The sequence below is a fragment of the Passer montanus genome, unplaced genomic scaffold (assembly GCF_014805655.1).
Source record: "Passer montanus isolate IOZ18808 unplaced genomic scaffold, ASM1480565v1 scaffold20, whole genome shotgun sequence".
Lineage (NCBI taxonomy): Eukaryota > Metazoa > Chordata > Aves > Passeriformes > Passeridae > Passer > Passer montanus.
The window spans coordinates 7,808,896-7,836,832 of record NW_024366592.1 but is presented as its reverse complement, the minus strand read 5'-3'; the positions used below and the strand labels follow the sequence as shown (position 1 = coordinate 7,836,832).

The following is a 27,937-nucleotide window of genomic DNA, read 5'->3' as shown; positions in this document are numbered from 1 at the left end:
TTAAGAGAGGTTTTCAAGGGCCAAGCAGAAGTTTTCCAGCTCCTCTTTTATCTGGTGGAGTGCCCTCTTGACTTTCTGTGGCGTGTTCAGAACCTCTATGCTGCTGGTGAAGGGGTCATAGTGCAGAGCAAAAGGCTTCTTGATCTTCATCACGTAGCTCCTGTGGGGAGACAGGACAGAGCTTCTGGTTCAAAAGGCATTTCCTCAAGTGCAAACCCTGCAGGACCTCATTTCTCAGGGCGCAGTCGTGGCCTCACTGGGGAGCAGAGGCTGCTGTGACACCTCCTCACTGCTTCTCCCGAGCTGTGCCTGGTGCAGCACACCCTGCCCACGGCTGAGCCACTTGCAGCCCCGAAGATCTGCAGCGCCTGGTCTCAGCCTGGCTGGCTCAGTCCCGTCTGTGCTCTCACAGCTCTGCGCTCACACAAGTCAGAGTTATTACAACCACAAGCTGAGGAATGCAGGAGCACAGCATGTCTGCCGCCTTCGCTTCCAAGAAATAACCTGGAGCAGCTCTTTCTGTGTAATATTCTAAAAACCTGTTGATACTAGGCATCCTGGGCTATTTTCTGTCTCTGTTAAAAGAAAAAACATGATTGCTTGCCATTTTCTACAATATTTCCATTAAGTGCACGCTGGTAGGAACCCCCTGTACTGCTGTTGCCTTATGTTTTCCATGCTGACAGATTCTTGTGCTTTCAGTTATTTTGAGCAGCCTTGGCTGTGCAACTATCTTGAAAAAATGTATGAAAAAGCTTCATGCCTGAGAGTGGTGTATTCCTTGTCCTCGTACGTTCTTTGCAGGTTTGCCTGAGTCAAATACTTTGCAAGTCCTCTCTCTCCTGCCAGTGAGTTCTCACCCACGTTTTAACATGTATTAAAAATTTAATGTGAACATTTAGATTTAAGATGATGAGCCTAATTAACCATGGCTATAGCCTCAGCAGACAGTGCTTCTGGGGAAGAGGCGAGGAGAGTAGAGAAGAAATCTGGCTCAGGCTCTCTTCCTCTAATAAATTCCTCATTTCAGCTCCTGCATGCTCCCCAGTAGCTCCACAACCAACATCCTGCCTCCAGCCAGAATTGGTCATGTTGTTCTAACTATTGGAGGTGAAGGCCAAAATTTAAACCCTGCTTACTTTAAAAAAAAAAAAAAAAGGGAAAAAAGAAAAAACATCCTTACTGCATAACATCACACAGTTAAGGCAATGTGTTAAGAAACACCTCAAGCTAATTTGAAATGATGTTATTTAGGGTGCAGACAGCTACTTTATAGAAATTAGATTGCCTGTGAATGCTGATTCTGGATTCTTGTGCAGATATAATCAGAGGAGAAAGGCAATCTTGTTTTTAAGCCCCCTGCTGATCCTTGTTAATTCCAGAGACTGCTATGAAATTTCCATGTGACCTGGGGCAAATCAGTTCTTCACGACCTCCTGTTTGTATGGACTAGCACACAGGGTGGGATTGCACTCTCACAGTTCAGTTACAGAATTTACTTCAGAAGGTGCTAAAATGAAGCATTGTTAAGATGAAGCATGGGACAGGGCATAGCAAAAATAAATTCTGACTTTCTGTGAAACTTTTCTGAGGTAAGCAAGCTCATGCTTAACTTTGTGGTGCAAAAGCCACTATGCAGATGCAGAAAGACAGCCTGGCATGGTTGTTGCAATTATACATAAATAAAAAATGTATTTGAGATTAAGAATCAACCCAGTGTGCGCCCCTCAATGAAAAAACCCACAAACACTTTACTTACTGAAGCTTGACCTTGGCATCTTCCAGGTTTTCTGCTATGAAATATACAGGCTGAAAGGCTTGATCCTGATAGGGGTGAACTGCAGCCACTTCTGGATCAAAAGGCTTGTACTGTGGCTTGTTTGACAAAGCATACTTTGCAGCAGGAACAACACCGGTTAGAGCAGGTGAATGAACAGAGAAAGAATTAGTTCCTGCTGGGCAGTAAAATTCTCTTTGAAGAATAGTTAGGGGTAATATAAAGTCCTGTTCTTTCGTACGTCAGAGCTGATTTTCATAATTAGCAGTTAATAAACCAAATAATAAAGACTTTTTAAGATTAAAAAAAAGAAATATATATTTCCTATATTACAGTGATATACAACTGGATAGTGCAGCCATGTCCTCAGACAGGGAGAGGAAAGTCTATGCCATACCCCAAAATATAAATATCCAGGAGAAAAAAATATAATGATTCTTTTTTTCAAATAGTAACACAGAAGTTTCACAGTCCTGTCTAGCATTATTTCAGAGTCCCCTGGCCCTTGTCACAAATTTCATGCTTCCTGCAGCAATGAAGATCAGAAGACAGAATGTTTCTGGTATTTTATGCACAGCTCCCAGGCCAGTATAGCGACCTAAGATCTTCCCTGAAATCCAGTATATAAATAAACACTATATACTGCCTGTGCACATTTGTATTTTTGAACCCATAGAGGTCCTTGTATGTGTTTTTCTACAGTTCTCTTACATTGCCCCCCCAGGCAAACACGAGGCTTATAGAAGCCTCTTCTGTCCACACTTCAGTCAAAGGTACATCTACATGGTTTGTTTACACATACTGGAAATGCCCTTTAAACCAGCCACCAGTCTGGCACTTGCACAGAGTCCTGGGAAGGCAGCTCTGCTTAGGTTTAAAGTGAGTTCCTAAACACTTTGCCTGCCCCTAAAACCTAAGTGAGATACTTTAAACTAGCTCAGCCCCAGTGATATTTGAGCTGCACCACAGATGTGCCTAAAAGCTTGCTGGGCCTCCAGCTGGCCAGGCTGGTGAAGTGTCCTGGCTACAAATCAAAAGGAAAAAGGAGCTCATCCCATCAATGTTGAGAGCTTTTTTCTCACCTTCAGACTGGACAGTGGGCCCCATTCACCTGGGGGCATTCTTTTAGTACCCACCCTTCTCTGAGATCTGTCTCTTTCCCTTTCTCTCTCTTCCCCAGTCTTCAGGAGACTCCCTTCACCATTTTATAATCCAAATGTCAACTCTCAGGGTGCTACTTGTAAGTAACTGGTAAGAGTGGGTGATGCTGCTCAAGACTTTCAGTTCAATCTGCTAGCTGGAAAAATTCAGACAGTACTCTTAAGCACATATTTAGACATTTCAATGAAATGGTGCAGAAATAAATACCAGGCTTAAAAAAAAAAAAAGGCAAAAACAAAACCAAAAAACCAAAACCCCAAAACTCCCAAGAATATATAAAAGATGGTGTTTTTCTTGCTCTTCATTTGCAGTGTGTAATTGAAGAGTAAACCTTGGATAGTACTCATACAACCTAAGATGGTTGGTATACACAAACATGAGGCTGCTCTTAGAATCTTAGAAGCTCTGGGGAAGTAATGGGAAAAGATTTCAGTAACTCAAAACCTGACAGGGGTCCCACTATACTGTCAGTGTTGAAGCAGAACTGAAATCCCATTGATTTCAGTGGAAGTTCAGCTTGAAACCGGATGGCCTTAAAGGCCTCTACAAGTTAAGTACTGGGTGTGCTGCAAGAAAAGCATATGTAGCACTGAGTGTTGCCAGAATTGTGGTATGAGCCATAAGATTTTGCAGTATGTAGGACAGAGTCCAGCTGAGTGTTAACAGAAGAAGCATTTGGGATAATGTAGAACAGCTGACAGAATATAGTGAAATAAACAGTGCAATAAGTGCAATACTGAGAGCTTTTGGGGAGGAATTCTTACAGTTCAGAGGAGGCAAGTTTGGCCAGCAGTCAGACACATTACAACTGCTCAGTTTAGACTTGGGGATGGTTATCCTTCTGATACCTAGCTGCTGTTACGAAATGCTTTGTTAGATAACAGGGATTAAGTGCAAGACTCATGCAGAGAGTGCCCAGCTCTTCCTCTCATCCTCTGCCTTACCCCCAAATTATGCCCCGAGTTTGGGCAGGATCAACTCATCCACAGAAAATATCTACCTGAAGCTGACTTCAGACTTGTAGGGAGTGGGTGCTGTGGAGAAAAGGGAAATGTTTTAGAGATTTCATAGTCAGGATGTGGTTCCCTTGGTTACAGTCACACACCCACAGTCAGTCAGTCCAGGCTACAGCTCAGGGATGTTCCCAGGCTTCTTGCTGATGCTAAGTTCTCATATAACATAAGCTGGGTGACTGCTGCTTGCCCTCTCCCACTGGTTAGTTGTTATCTTCCTGCAGCCAGCCATCTAACCTCAGTAACTCATGCCCTTATGCCCTCCTTGGTGACTGAATCATTCTGCTGCTCCTGGCCTAAAAGCCTTCAGGTCCAAGGAAACCCCTCCCTTTGCCCAGGCTGCTGCAGTGTGTCTCCTTCAACACACGACCTGCAGTGAGATTCCTACAGGATTTACTATGTTCACTGCCAACAAAGTGCCAAAACTTCACTGCCTGTGCCAAATATGTTGATCAGTTAAGTGATAGGGAATCAAGTCTGGGAGCTCCAGGAAGAAGTCTTGGTCTGGTCCCATGAGAAGACTATTAGAATGCAGATAATTATTAGTTTGGATAATGGCTTTCTGCCAAGCAGCAACAAAACTTATCTAGAGCAATAAACTCAAGTCTATCATGAGCCTCACTATCTTCCAATCTTCATTTTCTCTCTGACAGATGTGTCTAGACACTGCTTTATTTCTAAAAAAAATCCTTTCTATGAAACAGGCACTGCACTACACAGTTTCTCTATTTAGCTGTAAAAGAAGCAGCTGGTACAGGTTTGCAATTTGCTAACAGGTGCTTAGGCATTGGACCTCACCACTTTACCCACACTGCCAGTGCCTACACTGAAGTTAGAATCAGATGCACAGGCAGACTAGAATTAATAAATGCAAATATGTATGTATTTTGGTTTTGTTCTAAATAAAAGTCAATGGGATTAAATCAGTCAGTTAAAGAAGGAAACTTCAGCATTTAAGTTCATTAATATAATTAACTTGTGTACAACAAATTTCAGGAGCTCAAGGTGACTTGCACAGAGCCACTAAGCCATTGTCCCAGAAGATGCACAGTGAGGAACCTGCAGAGCTCACAAAGGGGTTCTGCAGGGTTCATAGCAGAGCTGCTGGTTAACTGCTTGCTCATCTTCTGATTTATTTGTGTTATATACAAGATGAACATGCTGAAAGGGGGACAGTTCTATTCATTACCTGTTGAGTATAAATGCTATCACTCCTGCATGTATTTTCACTAATATGATGGATGAACACAGAGGTAGACTCAGCTTTATCAAAATATTTATCCAGTAGCTTTACTCAACAATTACCAGTGATAAAATTAATGACAAAAAGCTGCCATTTATCAGCTCAGGAAGAGTTAGGACTTCCCTCTCAGCCTCAGAGGTAGGGAGTTTGAGATTGTACTTTTTTTGTTCTATATAGATAGCACAGTTTTGTGCACAAGCAGTCCTTGCCAATGGTTTTAACCAAAAGCAGAAAGCTTCTTGGTCCCTGAGGAGGAAAAGGGTGGAAATAGAGAAGAGAGAGTACAAGTCTGCTGAGCTTGACTACAGACACCAAAAGTGAGCATTTCTGATGAGATTTTACCTTCATTTGAGTAAAGCTTAAACAGAAAAAGGACGTAACCGCATCAGATGGGTTTTTTCATGCATATTGCTATGAAAGCTACATAAATATCAGCAATGTGATTACTTCTGCCCTTTAGTATCCTGTTTAACATGTAAATGAACTTGATTTAGAACCATAAAGTATTAAGCCAGGCAGAGTAGAATAAATGTGGCCTTGAATTGTGCTTTGATTGGACATTTCTGGTTTTACTGGGTAAATGAAAGCAAGTTTATATTTCCTGTTTGTTGTCAGTGAAAATAAGAGGTACGGAAGGATTCCCAGATCCTTAAGTGGCTTCAGCAGTACATAGTGTGAAGTTGATGAGCAACCAGGCCAAGATCAGGTTGCAATGTAGAAAGGAAGTCATGTTTTTTCCTCTGGAGTGATAATGAACATGCAGATCTTTCAGTTTATCAAGAGAGAAAGCTCTCCACAGTTACCTCACAAAAATCTCCAAATTGCAAGTGTTGTGAGAAAAAACAATGCTAAATTCAGCAAGTGGTAAAACTGAAGGTTGATGTCTGGGAAGGTTCCCATTTCCTTGTGTTAATTTCACCTTCCCTTGCGGGAACTCCTACTTGGAATGCCTTGAGATACATCAAAATGTTGTTTGTCCTTCCTGTCAATTGACTGGGAAGTGGGCTGACCTGTACAAGATTGGGAGAGTTTTGTAAAATGTTTATTGTCATGACAACCCAACTATCTCCAGTTCAGGGAGTCCAAGCTATGCTAATTCAGCCACAATTCCATGTGAATGTATCATGCATCTGGCTGTTAGGCTGCTGAGTTTATGTGTTAAGCTTAAAATATATCTCCCATGAAAAAGAAAAAAGGTTTCTGGTTTAAAAGACTGGTATTTATTTTCCTTTGGTTCTTACCAATTTAAAAAATATCATCCAATATCTGCACAGCTTGAAGAATTTGAGCCTTACTGACACCATTTTAGGGCTTCCGCAATTAAAAAGTGATCACCTGCATCAGTGCTCTTCAAAATCAAAGAGAAATTAATATCTCTCCTATCAGCTGTTTGGTCAAAGGAGGGGAAATCCACTTTCTGTAAAAATGTACAAGTCCTCTTTCTACAGTTAATCTACCTAAGCAAGGCAGTATGAAGCTCACAGATTTTGATCCTGATCTATGCAAAACTAGAGCTGACATCAGTGTTGAAATGTATTTAGAACAAAAAGTACTAAAACAATTTCTTTTTATCAGTGTCCATGCTCTTTCCTGTTTCTTTGCCCTTCATTTGGTCCAGTCAATCGATGCCTTTCTGGTTCATATGTGTCTGAATGTCAGTGGCATGGAAAAAATAGCCAAGCTCATAATAGGCATAATATTGCCCTCTAGTGAGTAATTCAGAAAGGAACGTGAGTTTTGTGTCAAAGTCAGCTGCATCACTACTGGCAGAGGCAGGAACAAAAAATCTAATGTTTTATGGGATGGTTGCTTTCACTGAATTTCATCTCTTTAGATGAAAGACAGGTGCAATACCACAGTAGCTTTTCTGCTAAGCAGTAGCTTCTGTGAAGGGAGAATTATTTCTTTGCAAAAGAAAAATCTGAGTTTTAAATCATACTAATTTTTGTAGAAAAGCATAGTTTGCTTTTACCAGAGTTCAGGCAAGTGGATTATAGAAATCTTTCAGTATTTTCAACATTTGACACATACCATCAGCTCCCCATAAGATGAAAGCAGTCCTGCCCCATAAGCTTTGATCAATCCATTTTGCTTGCAGAGGCCAAACTCCACAGTGAACCAGTAAAGCTGGGAATAAGAACAATTTGTGAAAAAGAATCTGAAAAGGCAGGAATTTTTAAGCTTCTCATCTTTCCTTTAATTTTCTTTTATCTTCATTTCTTAATAGTGTTGTGTCTTCAGATATTATAGTTGCATATTTTAAGAAAATACTTTTTTTTCCCCTCAGCATATAACACACTAAATATAACATGTAATTTTTCAAAATTTGTTGCCCCACTTAGGAAAAAAAAAATATCACTGAACTAAAAATGTGCCAGGATCTTTCCTTTTGCAGGATCCTGAGTTGCTTTCTTTACAGTTCAGCAAATACTTATGTGTTTATATTCTGTTAATAATCTTGATTTTTATTATTTCACAATGAAAAGTCTTTTTAGTATATCTTCATATTGCAGGAGGCTTTTTTGACTGCAAAATGAGACATGGGAGGAGGAGGAATTCTTTTTAGTGTTTCTTAAGATATCCTGTATTTGGATTTTGGATAGTGAGGTTCTTTCAAGCTCTCACTATTTTAAGAGAGTTAAAAATGTATTAGTGGCACTCTGGATGACAAGGGCACTGGCAGTTTCTCATCTCTGGTGCATGGATCCACCTACTTAGAGAAGTCATGGGGCTGAACGAAATAATGGCATTTCAAAATTTGTCTTACAAGTGTTTTAGACCATAGCAACAATTTTGAGATTCTTTAAAGAAACTTCTAATCTAGTTACCAAAATTCTCTTTATGAAGAATGGGGAATGACAGGGACTTTGAGAAATAATCTTATAATTAATGTTAGACTTTCATGTCAGGATAATGAATACACTTCAGGTTCTCTTCTATCTTCACTTTTTAGAAAAGGAATCAAACAGTGAGCCTAGATTAGGTATAGAAATTTTAAACTTTTGACTATTGGGATGTTAATCCAGAATAGGCTTACTGTTTAGAATACTTGAATGGCACTTACAAAATTGTATTCTCACAGGCCCTGAACTGTAGGGAGCCCTTTAAAAAAGTGCCATTATTCTACCTCCCTAAACCCTGGATGATGCTAAGAAAGTTTTAGCCATGAGACCCTTTATTGTTCTGATCTTAATTCTGATCCTCTGTCTCTTGTCTAGGCCTGTTCAGTTCAGGATCAGGGAGAGGTGCCTGCAGAGGAAAGCTTTATAAACCACAGGCCTTAACCCAATCTCACCAAGTCCTGGGGAATGATGCAAAATGGTTCTCTGGGACTTGGAATTTTTTAACCCTAACAAAGGCATGGATCTTAATTTCACTCTAGCCTCTCTAGACCCAGGTAGTGGAAGAGGAAATGTGGACTGTCACTGTTTCCTCACCAGTTTGGGATGAAATCATAAAGGATTCAGCACTTGTAGCAATCTTCAAAAATAATGGTGGTTTTACTTAGTCCTAACCCAAGGATGGATATGTGCAGATGGATTTTAGGTGAGCCACAACCTCCTTCCTGAGTGGGACTGTGGACTGGGTAAGAAACTTCAGGAGTGACATTCTCCTCTCATTCACTACCTGTACTAAATGAGTCTCACACAGCTCAGTGGGGTAAGGCTCCTCTGCTCCTCTGAAAAAATCATCAAGACTGGTAAATGGGTGCCATTATCAGAAAAAAAAATCACCTGGCCTCCTGACAACTTTCAGAACAAGTTAAATGGCTGTAAGAGGCTGTACAAATACTTTTGATGGTTGTAGGGAGCCTAGTGACTCAGAACTGAATGGCAGTACCTGCTCCCAAACTGCTTTTAAGTGCACACCCATTTGGTGAGGTTAATGAATGTGGGGAGAAACAAATTGTGATGGTTCCCTGCACCTCATGTAGGAGAAAATACAGGTATCACACTGGGTATCTAATGTTTTAGGTGAATCTGGAATGTGAGTTGGGACCATCCTATGCTGAAATTGTACAAACTTAGCTTAAGAAATATATTCTTATAAAACCAAGAAGTGTTAGCATTTCCTCGGGTGGAATCACACCATTCTGGGCTCCCCCAGAGGGATTCAGTCCCTGCTCCAGCACCTTCCTGACCTGTGGAGGAGAAGAGACAATTCTGCTGAAGCTCCCATTTCTGTAGTCAATCTGAGGCACAAAAAGAGCCTTCCCTGCACAGCAAGGGATATTCAGTGAATCGTTTGGGGCTTGCCTCTGATATTAAACTGCCATCTGTACTTACTGTGGCCAGTTTCTCAATCTCCTCTTCAGATGATCCAAGAGAAGCCAGTCCAATATCCTAAAGCAAGTAAGCAAGCAGACAGTGTTACACTAGTGTGATTATTCAGCCCAAGGGAGAGAAAGAGGGGAAAGGGGAGGGACACATCATTTCTAGCATGAATAGCATGAACTATTCATTGTTTTTGTCACCCAAAATGACCTTCCATGGCTTCCAGGATGCCTACCTCTCCCTGGCCCCCAGCTACATACCACTGGGAGCCACATTAGATGAGTGATTAATCCTCAGTGTTCTCTGTGCAAAATTAACCATCTCTTGTCTTAATGCTGGGCTATCTACACCAGGAAAAAATTTACAGAGAGTCATGAGAAGGAAGGAAGCAAAGGTGGGTTTTACATTTGCAATTACCTTTCTGTCCCTCACTCTTTCTGACAGCCCTTATGAGCAGGCCAGATCTGTGCAGGGATGATTCTGTTTACTTTCATCTGTGCTCCCTCTTAAATGTTATTCTCACAATAGGAAACTGTAGATATCTCGTTTTTTTGGTATCCCAGGAGCCATATCATGCAACAAACAAACAGAGCTAGGGCATTTTCACCATTCATTATCTCATATTGAATGGAGCAAAAAAGAATTTTCATGGGGTGAATTTCAACTGTGAGAATACTTTGTGGAGACAAAAAGTGAAATGTGAAAATTCACTGAATGTGATCTCATGTTGTATATTCTGTGCTATTGATAGGAAAAGAAGAAAATTGAAAGCTTTGATTTCTGTAGTCTTTTATTTTTAATGTGTCTTAAATTCCAGTATTGAACTGAACTGAATAGGTTTCTTCCAGAATAAATTATAGATGACTAGGATGCTTAATGTACGACTCTTCTGATTCTGTTGATAACCAATATTTATAATCAAAGTGGTAACTGGCATGTGTTAAAGTTGATACAACTGGAAACCACCTCATATGAGGTGAACTGATTTTCTTTTAAAGATATTTCTTCAAGGACCTGGGTCATGTTGGGACCTACATCTTGTTACCCCTCTGATCTTATCCCCAGTTTGCACACTGGCCACTGGTTGATAAGCCTGGACAATGAGATGTCTTCTTCCCTCTGCTATGGTTTTGAGGAATGCTCAAAGTTCTGAAGTCTTTAATTATGAGAGGTCATTGAGTTCATTTGGGTCTGACACTGACTGCTCATACTAAAAACCCCTTATTGTACAAAGAAGCTCTGTTTGCTTTTGGAGCCTCCTCACCAGTGTGAGCAATGCTGTGAGAATCTGGTGAGTTGTAAAGGGAAAAACAACTCTGATGAATGACATGGTGATGGACACAATTAAAGTCTCTTGTGAGACGAGAATGTACATCCAGAGACAGAACCGGCTTGGAGGCTCAGCTGTGTAGGTTCATGTGGTGGAGGCCAGGAAGCCAGGGGAGCAGCTCGGTCAGCAGAGCTCAGACTGCAGCCCCGCAGAGACATCCTTCCCCAGACTGACACAGCCCTCCCACAGAGAAGTCCCACAAGCTCTGCCTGCCCTTCCTTTCACACTGTGTCTGTAGGGAGCAGTGCTACTCCTCCCTTGGAGCAAACATCTCCCAGGTTGCTGCTAGCCCACCATGCCTGGAGGTCATGGCTCAGGCACAATCCAGTCCTAGAATTGCATTGCACGGTGAGCTGTGTGTATTTAAGGCAGTCACTGGGTTCTTATCCAGAGCAGCTGGTTAAAGGGTCAGCAGAAAATGTTCTTACCTGTGAGAACTGGGCAAACTCCTTGTCAGCCAGCATGGGAACATGACCCAACAACTCATGGCAGCAGTCTCTGGAAAATAAGTGACCTTCTTGTTTATTAAAGGCTTCCTTTCCTGCCCTTCATGATGTCCCTGTGAAGGACTTTGGCCAACAGACCCCAAAGGGAGCTGGTGTGAATGCTGCTCCACAGGGACTGCCTCCATACCTGGCCTGGCTCTGCAAGGATCAGAGCATTCCTTCCTGCCACAAGCAGCCAGCTGCCCCCTGCCACCTTGTCTGTTGTCTCCTTGGGATGGCATGGGCACTAACCTTCTATGTCACAACATCTTTGAAAGGTCCCTGTTTTGTCCCAGCATACAAAAAAAGCGTCTGTGTGAACTTGTAATTTCTCATGAAATGCAATTGTTGTTGTCTGGCCAGCACTTACTGGGAGAGTTTCACAGCAGGAAATCAAACCCCAGCAGATGGTAACTGAAGGCAGGATGAAAAGATTAAACCAAATATTCTTTAGTCTTTTCCTTGCCCAGACAACTTTGCAAAAGAGACAGAGAACCACACCCTCTCATGCATGACTTCCCCTTCTACTCTCCAGCTACCAGTTTCTCAAATTGTTTTATTCTTTAGACTACTGGATGGAACTCCAGAGCCAGTCCCAAGATAATTATCCCCAACACATTCAGAAGGATGGAACTATATCAGGGCATCAAACTTACGGTTCTGGGGAATGCATGGGAGAAGAGAAGTGCCTTGTATACTGTGTGCACTGAAAGACACGAAATGCCAGGCTGGCAAGGAAGTCACGAGCAGACAGCTGTCCTGCAGCTGGTCTCAGCTGGAAACCTGTTCTCTCTGCAAAGGGAAGGGACACCAAATTCAGCTGTCTCTAGGGTTAACTACACGGCATGTTTACTTTAGCCAAGTAGTTTCAGGGATCCTTCCTGCTCTCTTGGAATCGTTCCCTCCACCAAGCATAGCAGGCACACCTTGGCTTGTTGTGATTGACGTGCCTCTGTGCTGGTATAGGACCAGTTCCTGAAACATGGAATCACCTATCCATCCATCCTGTGTGCATTCCATAGCAGTTTCACGAGGTGTGGGAGCACTGCCCACCCCAGGGCACATTTTTGCACATATACACCCAATTCTCTACATTCCACACGACAGTGGTGTTGTCTGAGGTCACTCACAGTCCTTCAGATCAAGCAGGGAACAGAACCTGCATCTGGTGTGTTGGAACCCTGGGTGCTGAGAATTTCAAACTTTCTGTGCTGAAAGGCACAGACCCACAAGAGAACACTGCATTTGGCCTGAGGCTGTGGAGAAGACTTCCGAAATTGATTAACAGCACTGGGATTACGGGTGTGTAGTTGGTCAGAAGTGTGTAATATAACAAGGTAGAAAACTTAGAGTTTAGTGTTTTAGAATATAGAAATAAATATGAAGAAAGATGGAGGTTTTAGGACAGAGGCAAGTTGTTCTTCTTTACCTTCTTCCTTCTTCTTCATGGATCTGGGTGATTTTCTCTAATTAGATGAAAGAGATCTGCATTACGCGTTTTGGGTGATCATAATTAGGCTAGAAGCATAAATAATATATATGTCAACTGTTTATTGGGTAATTAGGACTTAAATAGCCTTGAACAGATACTATTTTAGGGCACTTTCTTGACTTGTTAGGGAGAACTCACACCTCATGAGTTTGTAATAGATAAGGGCAATAAACTTCAGAGTGAGACTTCAAAAACAACATTTTCTGAGTATTGTTCACCCTGCCCTTGGAACAAGAAAGAGCCTGAAATTTCAACATCTTCTTTACCTTCTTCCTTCTTTTTTTTTTTTTTTTTTACCATTATGTTTGTCTAGAACCCACTGCACAGCCCCCCAGTGATGTGATCATAGGTGTTTTGCTTTGCACATGTCCACAGACCAGGACACAGAAAAATGCAATACTTTTGTACTGTAATTTTAGCTTGTACGTCCAGGATTACCCCAGAGCACCCTGCATTATTGGAAAGGACTGTGAGAGATAACCAAAAAAATAACCAGTCTGGTGGTCAATAGAACACACACTCTACATTTCCATGGGAAACAGGCTGGTGGTCTGCAAAGCTGAGAAAATTGAAAATCACCACTTTCAAAGTGAGCCAATGATCATCTTTTTGAAGTCCTATATTCAAAAATCTGTGTTTCATTCTCAGCTCCCGTAAATGACATCTCATCTTCTTGAGAGCATAAAACTGCATTAAAAAAAAAATCAGAAATGGCTTTATTCTCAATTCTTCATCCATATTCTATTGTGTCATGAAGTCTATAACCTTTTTTTTTCCTTTTTAAAACAAACAAAAAAATCCCACCCAGAAACCAAGCCATTTACGAGATTTGTTTTGGTTTGTTTTTTCATGTTTCTTCCAGAATTTCTTGTCTTACTCTGTCAGGCTATTAGTACTTCTCCCGTTACAAAACAAAACAAAACACCCCAAGAAAGAAAAAGAGGAAAAAAATTCAAAGAAGTGACAAAATATAGAAGAAATTGAGGAATGAGAGGACAGCAAGAAGTGCTTCTTTCTGACATTATGATAGACTGGATGGTGGGCATTTGCCACAGATATCTTCTATTGTTCCCCTCAATTCAAATGTAACTAGTATAGAACTGCCTCAAAAATGAACAATTAAAAAAAAAATCCTGTGGAGATTATGTATCTACCTTTGTCTATTTGCTGGTTCAATCCAGAGGAATGTGAACATTTCAGAATCTGGCAATCTTTGGGCTGAATTCTGAGTGAAAATTACATTAGCTGAAAAATATATGATATGAAAACCAATACCTTAGTAACTCAATTTTGGAAAGTCTATGAAAGAGTCTAGGGAAATTTATATAGCTTTAGCATCCATGTTGGAGGAGAAGGAGGCAAAATGAAAATTACAGCTTGTGTTCCCTGAGATGTCCTTTTAAATAGAGGACAGGGAATCAGACAGTCTGCTGATGGAACAGACTTGGCCAGTTGCCTTGAAAAGCCCAAGGAAAAAGTTATCTGCTGAAGGTAATATCTGCAAAACCTGAACTCCTAGTTCACGACTGCACAATAAAACCAGCAATCAGCAGAGAACTGGGGGTGTGGCTGGTTGGACCTGCTGCCCAAAGATCTGGGAAATCAAAGTGTGTTGCAGAGAAGGTCTTGAGCAGTTGACCTAAAGTGATCTGCAAGGCTTAATTCTTGGCCTAAAAACGGGTGTATACAGGCAGCCTGTGCATTGTAGTGTGAGCTCGCTTCAGTTCACTGGCTGTAATTTCTTCCAGCTGTGGAGCACAATGACTGCCTCAATCCAAACATCTTTCCTAGAAAGAAAGATGTGCCTAGGTTCATCTAGTTAACCCTTCAGGAAAACACTTGCCACGTGTAAGCGATCACGCTGTTAACTGCTTAATTCCCTTTAAGTAATTGTGAAATACTTATGAAGTACAGTTCATTTCTCTTCAAGCCAGCCTCACTAATAGGTAAAAACAGACAGATCTCATCCCAAATCAAAAGGAATTGCTTTCTTGTGTTCACAGATACTGCTAAGTTATAGAGAAGATGGAAGTTTATCTGGCTGTGTGGGCTGGTTTTAATATGATCACTTTCTTTCCAGGTTATCCCCTCTCTCTGTCTCTCTGTCTCCTTTTTTTATTATTTTCAAAGCTGTACAAGGGGAGGTTCAGAATGGACATTCAGAAACATTTCTTCTCTGAGAGGGTGGTCAAACACTGGAATAGGCTCCCTAGAGAACTGGTCAATGCCCCAAGCCTGACAGCATTTAAGAGGAGTTTGGTCAATGCCCTTAGCAACATGCTTTAACTTTTGGTCAGATTTTAGACCTTGCAGATGCTTCTGTCTCAGACTGAGTTTGGGCCTTGCAATAATAGAAATCTTCATGCTATTCTAGAAAGTGTTCTGCATAGTGAAATGACCTTGTTAGAGGAAAGTGAGCCAAGATATGCATTCAAAGCCTCATATTATGGGACTAAAATAGATTCCTCACTCTTAATTGTGTCTAGCTGTTAGCACAGCTCTTCTGAAAAAAATTTGTTTCATTCATGTATAACCTGTAGGCTAAAGTAATCCAATTTTAATCTACAGTTTAATGAGGGTAGGACCAGTGGCCTCAAGGACTATGAATAGTTCTACAATTTCCTTAGCTGTCCATTTCAGAATGGAATGAAATGCCTCTGAAATTCTTGATACTCATTCCCAGGTAGTTCATACAATTAGCTTATAGTAGACACCTTATGTTTATAGTAAATTAGTTGAAACTCACTGAGAACATCTTTCCAAAGATTATTGACAGGTTTGTCAGAGTTGCTGTTTAGTTTGCTTTGTTTTATGACACAGAGAATATTTAGAACCAGAGCCTGTAAAGGAAGTGAGCAGACTCCAGGCAACCAAATTCTGTCAACTTACAGGAGCAATGCAGATAGGATTATGGCAGCATAGTCTTGCACTATCCTGAATTCTCCCAGTTTGAAATCACCTGATACACTTGAAGGATATGAATATTTGTGATAATCAAGTCAGAATCACAATTCCTGGAACTCCCTGCTGTCAGCTATTGTGCAAATTAAATGAGATCAACTACTTCAAGAGAAAAAATATTTATCAGCCCAGTTATTATAAGAGGGAAGTAAGATGGGTAGTTGAATAGAAGTGAGAATACATGAGAAAATACATATTGCCTACACAAAAAAAATCTACAGTTTAATGAGGGTAGGACCAGTGGCCTCAAGGACTATGAATAGTTCTACAATTTCCTTAGCTGTCCATTTCAGAATGGAATGAAATGCCTCTGAAATTCTTGATACTCATTCCCAGGTAGTTCATACAATTAGCTTATAGTAGACACCTTATGTTTATAGTAAATTAGTTGAAACTCACTGAGAACATCTTTCCAAAGATTATTGACAGGTTTGTCAGAGTTGCTGTTTAGTTTGCTTTGTTTTATGGCACAGAGAATATTTAGAACCAGAGCCTGTAAAGGAAGTGAGCAGACTCCAGGCAACCAAATTCTGTCAACTTACAGGAGCAATGCAGATAGGATTATGGCAGCATAGTCTTGCACTATCCTGAATTCTCCCAGTTTGAAATCACCTGATACACTTGAAGGATATGAATATTTGTGATAATCAAGTCAGAATCACAATTCCTGGAACTCCCTGCTGTCAGCTATTGTGCAAATTAAATGAGATCAACTACTTCAAGAGAAAAAATATTTATCAGCCCAGTTATTATAAGAGGGAAGTAAGATGGGTAGTTGAATAGAGTGAGAATATATGAGAAAATACATAATGCCTACACAAAAAAAAAAATAAAAAAAAAATCCTACAGCTGGGTGCAAGGGGACAACTAATTGAAGAATTGTGAAAAAAAAAAAAAAAAAAAAATCCTACAGCTATTGTGCAAGGTTGTTTATGGAATATGCTTTTCACATGGCAACCCTCCCTTCCCTCACACTAAACGTGCAATAAAAACCTTGTCATCAAACAGCTTAATCTTCATGAGAAATGCCAAAGTCTTAGAAAACTCTTCAGACACAGAAAGCTCATTCAAGCTAACTGGTATCCCCTACTCTTATATGGAGCAGGTCACTTGATTTCCTGAGTATTACATTTGAATATTGCATTTAATTGTATTCATTTAAAGGTAAGACATATATTTTATTGTATATTTAATCATGGTGATAAGCTGTCCTCTCTCTGTCACATTTTTTCACTGAGGAGGAGGCTTTAAGGATCACCTTTCTTTAGCAATTCTTGATAATCAGGTGGTTTACACAAAGCACCTGGCCTTGGGAATCCATGCAGCCTGTGGCCTCACAATGCAGGCTCCCTCACTCCTGCTCCTGGCTAGTCAGCCCCTAGCTAACAGCCTGGCAGACTTGTGTGTCCTTTTTCTAAGGTGACCTCTTCATGCCTTTATGGACTAGCACCACAGCCTCTGTGCTCTTCTCTCAGCCACAGGGCAGGCACCAAAAAGCTTGGTGTGACAAGTGGTGCTACAGAGACAGAAGGAAGCAGAGTTGTTTCAAGGAAGCTGCTGATTGACCAGCAGGATCTCCTGGAAATCTTCTCTAGCACACATCCCCATCCTGCCAGGTGGATCAGGAAAAAAGCATACTTGAGAGGTACGTACCTGTGCTTGTGTTTGGGGCTTACTATCAGCATGGCTACAGAAGCATAAAACAGAGCCATACCCACAAAAAGGCAGTGTGGAAGTCATACTGAGCAGTGTCTGCTGTGGCTGCAGTGCTGCTGGTACAGGGATTAGCTGGTAGTGCCACAGCAGCTGCTGCCACTCACAGAACACACACAAACTTCCAGCTGGGTCCCTCCATGTGCCTGGAATGAGCGCCCTGTGCTAGAGCTCATCAGCTCTGCTCACCAGCTTGTTTCCTAGGAAATGGCTTGTGGTGCACAAATATGTGCAGGGAACCTTAGAACAAACCATAATTTATAATGACTGACCTGTTAAAAATCTGGAGACATCCTGAAGCTGAGGGATGTTATCCTCTCTGTAGCCGCAGTGCTTCTCGAGCTGCTGGAAAGCATCCAGGTACTGGGAACAGGCGTGAGTAGGGTAAAGGCTCCTCAGCCTCCTGTAGACTTCTCTCCTGAAAACCAAAAACTGGATAGAGTGACATACCTCAATAAAGCAGTGCTTACCTGTACCATCTGCAGATCCACAGAGAGATGTAAAGGCCCAGCATGGGTGTCATTGGTCTAAAAATCTGAGCTGGGGATTTGAAAGCTGGTGCTTGAAAGCTGGTCCTGGCTGGATGTAGCAAACCATAAGGGCTGTTTGTTTCACTTTTCCTTCAGAAGGTGTCCTTCAATATTACAGAACTCTAATTCAGATACAGAAGTGTTTCTTGATTAGGCACCTTCTTGCTAAGTGTGTTGGAGGCAGGGAGATCCCAGGAAGAGAGCTGAATCTGGGATACCCTGTTGCTCAGCTTATGAAAGGAATGAATCAGGTATTCCCCTCCTTCCTATGTTTGGGTACAGCTTGAAATGCTGCTCCCTCCTTTTCCACCCTGAAGCCTAGCCTATATTTGTCTCTTAAAAGCCTCTGGGAAAAGCACCTTTTCTGATACTGAAGGATAATATCTGCACAGGTGAAGAGGTTTGTATTTTCACAGTTCAAAATGCCAGGCACAGGCTATGTATATGAAAGATATGCCAGCTTCTTGAAACATTTATCTCACTATACAAAAAGGGACCGCCTGGAAATAATATATGTAACCTGATTTGGAAACAGGCTTTAATATTCTCACAAACTTGATGGTACTTGGATTTAGAGTTGTGGTTTGAAATATATTTAGCTGTTGCAAAATAAGCAAGTAGTAATAGGACGGCAAAGAACCTTATAGAAATGGTTATTTTTGTTCAGACATGGCCCTAGGGTCTCAACAACTTTATAAACATTGTTTTATGAAAATTGAGATCATTCTTGGAAATGCTGGGTACGGGAAATGACCTTTTGTTGTTTTTGTAATTTTTTTTTTACCATTATTATTATTATTCTCCTTTTTGTGATGCTGTTGTTGCTATGGAGGTGATAGCCAGTCCCTGGTTATGGCTCTTTATTTGTACAAATGTCTTACGCAGTGTGGGAGTAATAATGAACCAGAATGAAGCGGGGGAGGAAAACCTTAGGAGGAAAAAAAGTTAAAAGAACAGAGGGAAACAGTGGCTGTTGTCACTATTGCAAAAGCCACAGGAGACTGGGCCATTTCCATGCAGGAATTAGGAAAAAATGAGGAGGACTAGAGTTCAAGCATTGCCCTGGCTTATTTCCTCATAGAATACTACTGACTTCAGTGGGGTTGTGTGGGATTTGAACCAGTGCAGGGTTCATGCCCAGACTGGAGTCTGGAGAGAGCAGGCTTGTTTACACTTGTGCACATATGGTCTCTTTTATCAGTGTCATTCTGTGTGTGTCCAAACATTGGCTACCACAGAACTGCAGGCAGTCCCAGGGACCAGTGATGAATTACCCAAAGATAATCATCTAAGGAAACCCTCCAAAGCCAAGAGAGGAGCAGGTATGCTGTTGTCACTGCTGGAAGCAAACATTATTAAAAACTCTAGAAAGGAGCATCCTGACAAAAGACGGAACCAGATGCTTGAAAGACTTTAAAGATAATAACCTAATTTTACATAAATTTCCTTATTTTTCAGGGAGAAAAAAAAAAGTAGCACTATTCAGCTTCATTAGGAAGATGTGACAGGTGCATCCCCATAATTTTTCCCTGAATTCTCCATTTTTCTTACACAGCTTTTACCCATATGGCATCTCTGACTGCTTAGTTTCAGGGCCTTCCAAGAAGTTGCTTTGAAAACAAAAGCTCAGATCATCTGTACCCTCTGTTTTCTGAAAGTCGTATTTCTTCGCTGGCTTGGTTTTCATTTTTATAACCACGTTGCTACAAACTGAAGGCATCCAGCAACTCCTCAGAGTGATACCAAGGGAATTTAGTTTGTGCTATGAATTTCCCCTGCAATTGCACAGCTCAATTAAGCTGTGCTGTAATGCAGCTGACCTCAGGGGGCTGTGATAACAATTGGGAAGGCTAATTTTGGAAACAGCTTTACATAACAAGACAACCTGGGTTACTGGGGTTGGCTGTTTAAGGAAATGGGCAGATACTCCTTTAAAAGTCTATTCTGTTGCCACAATGGGTCTAATTCTAGGTGGAGAAGAGCTGGAATGACGAAGGTTGGCAATAAAAGAGAAAAACAGGAAAGAACACAAAATTAAATTTTCTTAAATACGACATTCCCACACGCCATCCCATGCCAAGATTGTTGGCTGGTGGTAGTAATCATGAGCAAGACACTGACCATCAATCTTTGACTATTGAAAGATGCTATAAAAACCTATTTGAGCTTAATAAAAGCATGTCCTCCTGGATGAGCTGGATGCAAGGTTTTTATGTGGTTGTGACTTTCTGTGGCAAAGTAGATTTTACTTGAACTATTGAAAGAGATGGGTTGCCAGAGAGGTTCTGGCATGAGACATCTAGTTCTATGGGTTTAATCCTGGTGTTGGAATAAACTTTGATGATGTGATTTAGGGCAAATTACTTAAGTTCTAGGGTTTTCAGTGGCACAGTTAGAAAATGTGGTTTCATTCTTCCTTTCCTCCACCTTTAGGCCTTCTTTCCATTTAAATTTCTGAACAAAGACTGTCTCTTATGTGCACGTGTGGCACCTTGCACAATCCCAGGACTCTGCTCTTGAGACTTTTGGACATATTAATGTTTTGTAGTATCACACAAATGTGGAATTTCTGCTGCTTACTGATAGATCTTCAAGTTAGTGGCAGAAAGTGGAAACAGAGGGATTTGAAACAAGAGCTCTGCTTCCTTTCAAATCTGCCACATATTTCACATAATGTTTTAAAAAATACTCTGAATTGAATTAATTTTTTAATTAATTGGTTGTGTTTTGGGCTTTTTTTTTTTTTTTTTTTTTGAGTGGTAGACCTTTATGAGAAACAAAGCCCCAGTGAAGAAATGCTGCACCCTTGTAACAGTAACTTACTATAATTTCATATGATATCTATATGTTATCTAAGGCCCTTTTACAGTGTAAATAATGTGTATTATAGAGGTATTTCAAAATTCCCTCCACCTTCAGTTTGTAAAATGTTACACATTCATGTTAAAAACAATGAATACTTGAAGGAGTACAAGCAAGGCTCCTCTGTCCTGTGAATATTGAATTAGCTGTGTCCTCTGAGTGAATTTCTGTCCTGTGAGTGGGTGTTTTCTCCTGACAACAAGTTTGAAAATGTGATATTTCTGCCAGCACCATAGCTATGGTGAGTTAGAGGTCTGTCAGAAGTTATTCTATAGGGCCCAGATGTTTTCTGGCTTCTGATATCCTGATGGGATCTGCAGGCAGGGAGATAGTCAGGAAAATGCCTTTTGCTCTAGAAAGTGAATAGTTAAGACCAGCCCTGAGAATGTTTTGCAGAAAGCCAAATGACCAAAAGATTACATTTAACCAAAGAGTAAAATGTGGGGTGGATGAACAACATTTTAAAAAGGTTATAGCTGTGTCACATTGCCAGCCTTTCCTGGGACTGCTATGGAATGGCCCATAATTACCAAACTCACCAAGTTGCTGTTTCCTGTGCTGTGTACTCAATGTGAGGTAAAGGGTCTCCTCTGTAATGAAGAGAAGAAATATGACACATTTTAAGATTTCAAGTTCAGTTTCCAAGCTTTTTTTTTTGCCTGCACCATGATTTTTTGCCATAATGAAAATAGAAACAGAAATAGTAAATAATGAACCATCCATTTGTTTTGGTCAGCTCTAATGTGGGTGTTCCCTCTTCTATTACAATGTGGGGAGGAAACAGAGGGATATGTGAGAAAGGGAGCTGTGTTCTGGTTCACAGATGGAACTAGAGACCTCCAGGCTTGCCATCACCTCTGCTGAAGGCATCTTGGCAGCAAAACACAGTGTGTGCCTGGAGGAGCCCTCCCTGGAGGATGTGATCAGCTCAGCACCATCACAGAGAAGCTTTCAGAAACCCATGAGCAGAGAGCTGCCCAGGAGCTCACTGTGGGTTAGCACTGACTCTCTGATGGGTGGTCTTTTCTCCTCTTCCTCACTGCTGCTTCTTCTGTAGCTCTGAGTCAGTTCAGTTCTGATTTTGGGCTGCTCTGAGCTGTGCTGAATCTGATAATTGATGGAAGAGAGAAAACTGTATTCAGAAGTCTCACAAGACTTCACAGACTTCACCGGTTCTTGGATACCATGAGGCTGATAATCCATGACTGGTTGTACCTATACCTTTGATTAACCCTATCAGAAAGCAGTGTAGCTCTGGTGAAGCTCCACACATAAAGGTAGAAACATTTCCCATCACTTACAGGAAAACTGAGAGCTTTTCACGTTTTTAGGTAGTTAGTGTGCATAGACAGAGACATTTAAAAGAGGAAACACAAAAATAATAAATCACTTTCCACCATCAAAAATATGTTGCTAAATATAGTTCCTCAAATTTCCCTGAAAAGCATTACCCTCAGCTCAGGACCAAGTCCTAAAAGAAACTTGAAGTAAAGGGTCATATTGCAATCACTTCTGCTAAAACAAAATATAGCACTGGATTGGGATATGTGAATGCAACCTTAAGATTTTTGTCTTAAAATGTATTTGCTGTGTCATCACAAAAGTCTATTTCATATGGAGTGAGAGCTTTTGTGGCCCCACTGATCCATGGACAGAATATGACATCTCTGACATGTCTTGGACATGAGGTCTGGCAGTATGGAGCACTGCACCTCCCCTCAGCAGCCTTGTACTTACGCTCTGTAGTTAAAGGCCAGGTCAGCAAAGAATGCCCTCCTCTTGCTGTACTCCCGGTCAGAGTATCCCTGGGTTAGAAAATAATTAGGAAAAAAGAGTTTTACATCATGAGAGATCTGTGGGCATAAGTAGAAATCATCAGAACTACCATCAGAAGTGCAGGCTCCCCCACACCCAGTTCTCACTGCCCATTTATTACTATGTTGTGATAAAGACACACTCAGTGGTATCTGTTTAAAAGGGAAGTTTACCTACTGAATACCAGCATTTTCTTTCTGCTCCTTCTGTGCTTACTAGAATTAAAACTTCAGGCAGTCTTGGCCAGATATTGAATATGCATGCAGGCATGGAATCACATTCCTTTTAATTTTACATCATTCATACTAGGAATTAAAACTTTAAATGTGGGACCGTGTGCTAATGTAACTTATGAAACAGTGTTGATCAGCATCACTGTACAAATATTTATTATTCTAAAATATTCAGCATTTACTGGAACCACTTTGTGTACTGCAAGCCAAATTTGTCCCTTAGGTATATTCACATAATTTTTAGTGTAGCAATAATACCAGTAACCCTGCAGTTAATGAGTGCTGTATGCATGAATCTGAGGAAAGGGCTGGATCCTGAGAGCATGTCAGGATGTCATGTGTTGTGGATAATATGTTCATTCAGTCAGTGGCTGCAACAATCCATGTAAAACACACGGAAAGCTGTTGGGCCAGACTCACAGAGATGCTGTGACATCCCAGCTTTGTCCCTGTGGGCTCTGTTCCCACCCTCTGGGCAGCAGGAACTTCCCTGGGGGCCCAGGGTGGCCCAGACATTGGTGTCACAGGGATGTCAGTTTGATTGCTGTGGCCAGTAAAGGACAAACTGAAGGTGTGGAGAGAAACAACCCAAACTGTCTATTGGTTAGGAAAATGCAAAATCTTTGCTGAGCTCCCTGTACATCAGCTTCTTTTGTGCTTTCTTCCGGCCTCTCCACTTTTGAGCCCTGCTCAGAAGCCTGGTAAATCAGCCCATCTGTCACAGACAAGTGATGTTCAGTGCCTGAGGTAACTTGTTTTCAACTCATTAGGTATTTCTAAATTGCACTACATTCTGTGATTTGGATTTATCCCCACTCAATACTTCAGTAACTCATCACCACTGCTGCTTTCCCTCAAACTCTTCAGTGCTCACACCTTCTATTTGGCAAAGGATGAGGGAACTTAGTCCAGTTCAAAGAATTCCTTATGTGTGTTCATTTATCTAATGAGAAACAGCCTAAGAGTTAGCTCAGGAAAATTACAAACACTTGGACTGTTTGTACCAGAAAGAAATAATGAAAAATGTCCTGGTTAAGGAGGACATGAAGCTCGCCTAGAACATTATAGTTGAGTGATTCTCAAAAATAGAAGATAGACTTGGAAAGGTCTATTTTGTATTGCACAGGACTGTACACAGCTCTCAACAAAACCTGGTGTAGGTTAATAAAAGGGACTTAATAGAATTCAGACATGTAGAGAAGGGAATGACAAAAACATTCTTGTAGATTCTGTGGACACACATCTACATCTTCACTACATTTCTCACTGCAAAATATCTCTTATTTTTGTCCTTTCCATGGATAGTTTCTATGTGATGCTTGACAGAATAAAATGCTTCTGTGACCTGACTTGTCAAGTGACAAATGGCTTTTTGGGGTCCCTTTTGTGTCTGTGCCTAACTTGCATCTCATCTGTACTAAAGCTGGGAAACTTTGATGAGAAGTAAGTGTTAAATTGCTTGTTTGTTTGTTCTCAGTACTTTGCCTTACTATCATCACTATAGCAGGGCTCTACAGTGCATTCTTCTTTCCCTCTCCTAGAATTTGTGCTTAGGATGTGGACATGCAGTCACTAATTCCACTGAAGAAGAGCTTTTACCTACCCCTGTGGTTTTTTCCTCTTCTTTCATGAGTATTTCTTTACTCCTGAAGTTTCCCTTACAACAATCTCCCTACAGAGAGTTTCTCTTTTAAAGATAAAACAACAGTAATGTTAAACTTACAGGGTGACCATGGTCCAAACTGGGGTCATATTTAGTGATCAGATGGTGACACTTGTCCAGATCTTGGATTTTTCTGGGGAACCAGGGCACTGGAGAGAAAGCAGAAAGAGTTAAATGAAAGAGAATCAAATAAATTTTAGAGTGAAAATAAAAACTGTGCTGAAGATTACAAAGTCTTTTCATCAATATCTAAGAATTTTCATATCTACATGTTACCATAATTGTCATACATCTCAGTAGTTGACTTGCTTTCTTACTAAACAGGCAGATTGGATGAAAAATTATCTGAAATTAACTTACTGTGATAATCTCTCAGTTTTAATTATTAGAAACAATTTTTAAAGGCAAAAATATTTTTTTAGATCACATGTGTTTTTTATTTGACACAGGGCAACAAATATATTTCTACATTCTGGATTTAAGAATTTATTTTGGTTTGTCTAAAAAGCAGTCTGACATTTTCATACCTTTAAAAGTTAGACAATATTTTAAAAAGAATACATGATATTTATAAAATTTCTAGAAACCAAAGAGGTGAAGAATCCTCAAGTTTTTTTCCTTCTGGCTTATTATTTTTTCCAGCAACATTATTCTTTAGCTATATTTCCAAACAGCTTCCTTCTTATAAAGTGGGAAGCTTTTGACTAAAATGAAAATAAAATGTGATAATTTTATTTTAAATGCCAGCATTTATGAGAAATTAATTTTAAAAAAGAATTGCTGGAAAAACACAAAGTTGAAATTGCTTTCTGAGGTCACACTGATGCTGTAATCAGACTTTCTGTGTTACAACTCAGAAAGGTCCATTTGGGGTCATTAAGGTGACATACTAAACAAGACATGAAACATCTCTCTATTCACTGGTAAATTTAACTTTTGCTGTATTATCTTAGATCCAAGAACACCAAGTTTAAAGAAGTACAAATCTAAAAATACTCGCGCATGTTGGGGAAATTATGTAATTTTCATGCATTACAACAAATTCTGTGATAAGTAGGAAGAAATACCAGTCTGACAGGTGCCTTATGTGCACCCAGAACTTTTTCCTGAGCCTCTGTCCCTGGCTGTACCAGTGGTTCTGCATGCAAGGAATCTTTTCTGCCATCTATTGCCATATCCCCTCCAAACCTGGACCTGAGCACAGCTGCCCCACTCTGTCCCCACACATCTTGCTTGTTCCCTACAGAAAAAAAGACCCCATGAGCACACCCTCTTTTAACAATCCCCAGTTTTTATTGTAGTTCTAAGTCCTGGCATGTCTGAAACCTCTCAAATCCTGAGGAAATCCTGCAGAAATTCTTCTCCATCTCCAAAACCCTCTTTGGCTTTCCAGTTTCCCTGATAATAGTGATGCTCTTTTCATATGCCCACGGATCCTGAGAACAGCTTGACCAGGGCTGCCTCTCATGTTAGCCTGGCAGTGAATTTCAAACAACACCCAAAGGTGCCCAAACAGGACTGTGTAAGTTTAAAGTGCTCTGGAAATATCTGTCTGGTCTTGTCAAGAGAGGGGAACCCCATGGCAGTTCTGTACTCAGAGAACTCAGTCTGTGAGCTGGACCCTCAGCCTTGTCATCCTCAGGATTGTACTAAAGGTCTCTAACAGCTGTATTCACCCATTCCTGCCTGCAAAGAGGAAAAATACCCATCTGCCTCTGTGTTTGTCTTGAAGCAATCAGTTCTCTGCACAGCTTTCAGCACAAAATCTTCCTGTCATTGAGGAGTTTCTAGTTTCTCCTCAGCTTTCTGTTCTGCTCTTCTATCCTTCCCATCTCCCTCTTTGCTGGAACATTTCTCACCTCACTTCCACTGGCTATGATAAAGTGCCTCTCTTTCTGCACCAATGGCAATGGAAAGCAGCCATGCAGAGACAAATAATGAATGCACACTCACAAATTGAATTACTATTATGAAGCTGAAGCTAAAACTAAAAAAAGGTTACTCCAAAAGAACTGCACTAAGAGATGCATACATTTCTTACCTTTGTCTTCTCTGCTGGTTTTCACATCCTTTGCTACTTTCTTTAAGGAGGTGATAAGGATACCAACATCAGCACTGTGAACTTCACATTCAACAAAAATGTCAAGATCATCCACAGAGTTCTTGGGCTTTTTGGCTCGACGGGATTCAAAGTGATAGATTTGAGTTTCAAACATCTGCAAGAGCCAAGTGTTCATATGATGAAGCTTCTCCAAAGACTGAAAATCCAGGTAAGTCTAGACACACTTCTACAATGTCTTTAAAAGGTGACTAAAAGAGGTATTAACTAGAAGTACATGTTAAGCAATGAAGTCCAATAACATCTGGTTTACAAAGAGCTAAAATGCAGACAGAGCTAAAGATTAAACACTATAGCATTGGGGAGAGAAAGAAGGAGATGAAAGATGAGATACTGTTGACTGTAGAATTTCATCTGTGCAGAAATAGCAAATGAGTGGCTGGGTAACTTAAAACCCTGCCAGAATGAAAGCAGATCTATTGATGGATAATAGCACCATAATCATTAAATAATTGTGAGAAATAAGTAACAAGCACAATACTTTTCTTTAGAGTAATTCATTTTCCCAGATAAGAGTGAGCACCTGGTAGGGGTACTTCAAGTGTCCAGACTACATAATGCCTGTGTGGTTCACAGCTCTTATAGTCTTTGTATCTCCTGCCAAATATGCAGAGAAAATTCACTGGCTTCTAACATCCCCACAGTCTGAGTGCTTGAAATGCCGGCCACCACAACTGCTAGAAAGAAACAACTGATTGGTGTCTGCTCTAAACAGCCCTTGCATGAAATGGTAATGGTGATTCTTCTAAAACACTGTGCCCAGATTCTCCCCCCATCTCCAGAGCACTCTCCCTCTTCACCATGAGACCAGCCCAGCCCTCTGAGCAGCTGGAGCAAAACCAGGACAGTGGGAAAGGGGGAAGGCAGCATGAGGTGTAAGCCAGGAGAAGGGTGAGAGGGGGAGAGGTGCAGACTGTGAGACATGAAGGCAGTAAAGACAGAAGAGAGGGCTCAGCAAAGGAAAGGGACATTGAGGTCTGTACCTCAAAGACTTTGGCTGCCTTAGAGAGCTCAATCTTCTTCACATTGTAGAGCGTGAGGGTCAGGATAACAGATGCTCTGCCATCCTCCCTGTTGGAGTCCAGGCTGCCTTGGCTGCTCAATGACTGTATGCCACACATCTCCTCCTTGTTGGCCTCTTCTTTTGGGCCTGACATCCCCACCAAATCAGTCTTCATCTGGAGATAGGGGAGTGGATTGCAACAGCCAGATATTGAGTGGAAACTGCCTGAGGGCGTGGGAGCAATGGCCAGGGGAATTGGAGAT

The 27,937-nt window shown here is 40.9% G+C and overlaps 1 protein-coding gene across 1 annotated transcript; it reads right to left on the bottom strand.

The window, feature by feature from the left end:
* LOC120501694 (tyrosine 3-monooxygenase-like) lies at window positions 1-27,828 on the bottom strand. The gene is made up of 12 exons (XM_039708293.1): window positions 27,655-27,828; window positions 26,594-26,768; window positions 24,613-24,701; window positions 22,579-22,646; window positions 21,381-21,431; window positions 17,722-17,867; window positions 11,940-12,075; window positions 11,227-11,296; window positions 9,481-9,537; window positions 7,226-7,321; window positions 1,760-1,893; window positions 1-160 (listed from the first exon to the last, which is right to left on the bottom strand). Exons 1-12 carry the CDS (start codon window positions 27,826-27,828, stop codon window positions 1-3), a joined length of 1,356 nt encoding a protein of 451 aa, XP_039564227.1.
* Window positions 27,829-27,937: the final 109 nt, after the last annotated feature.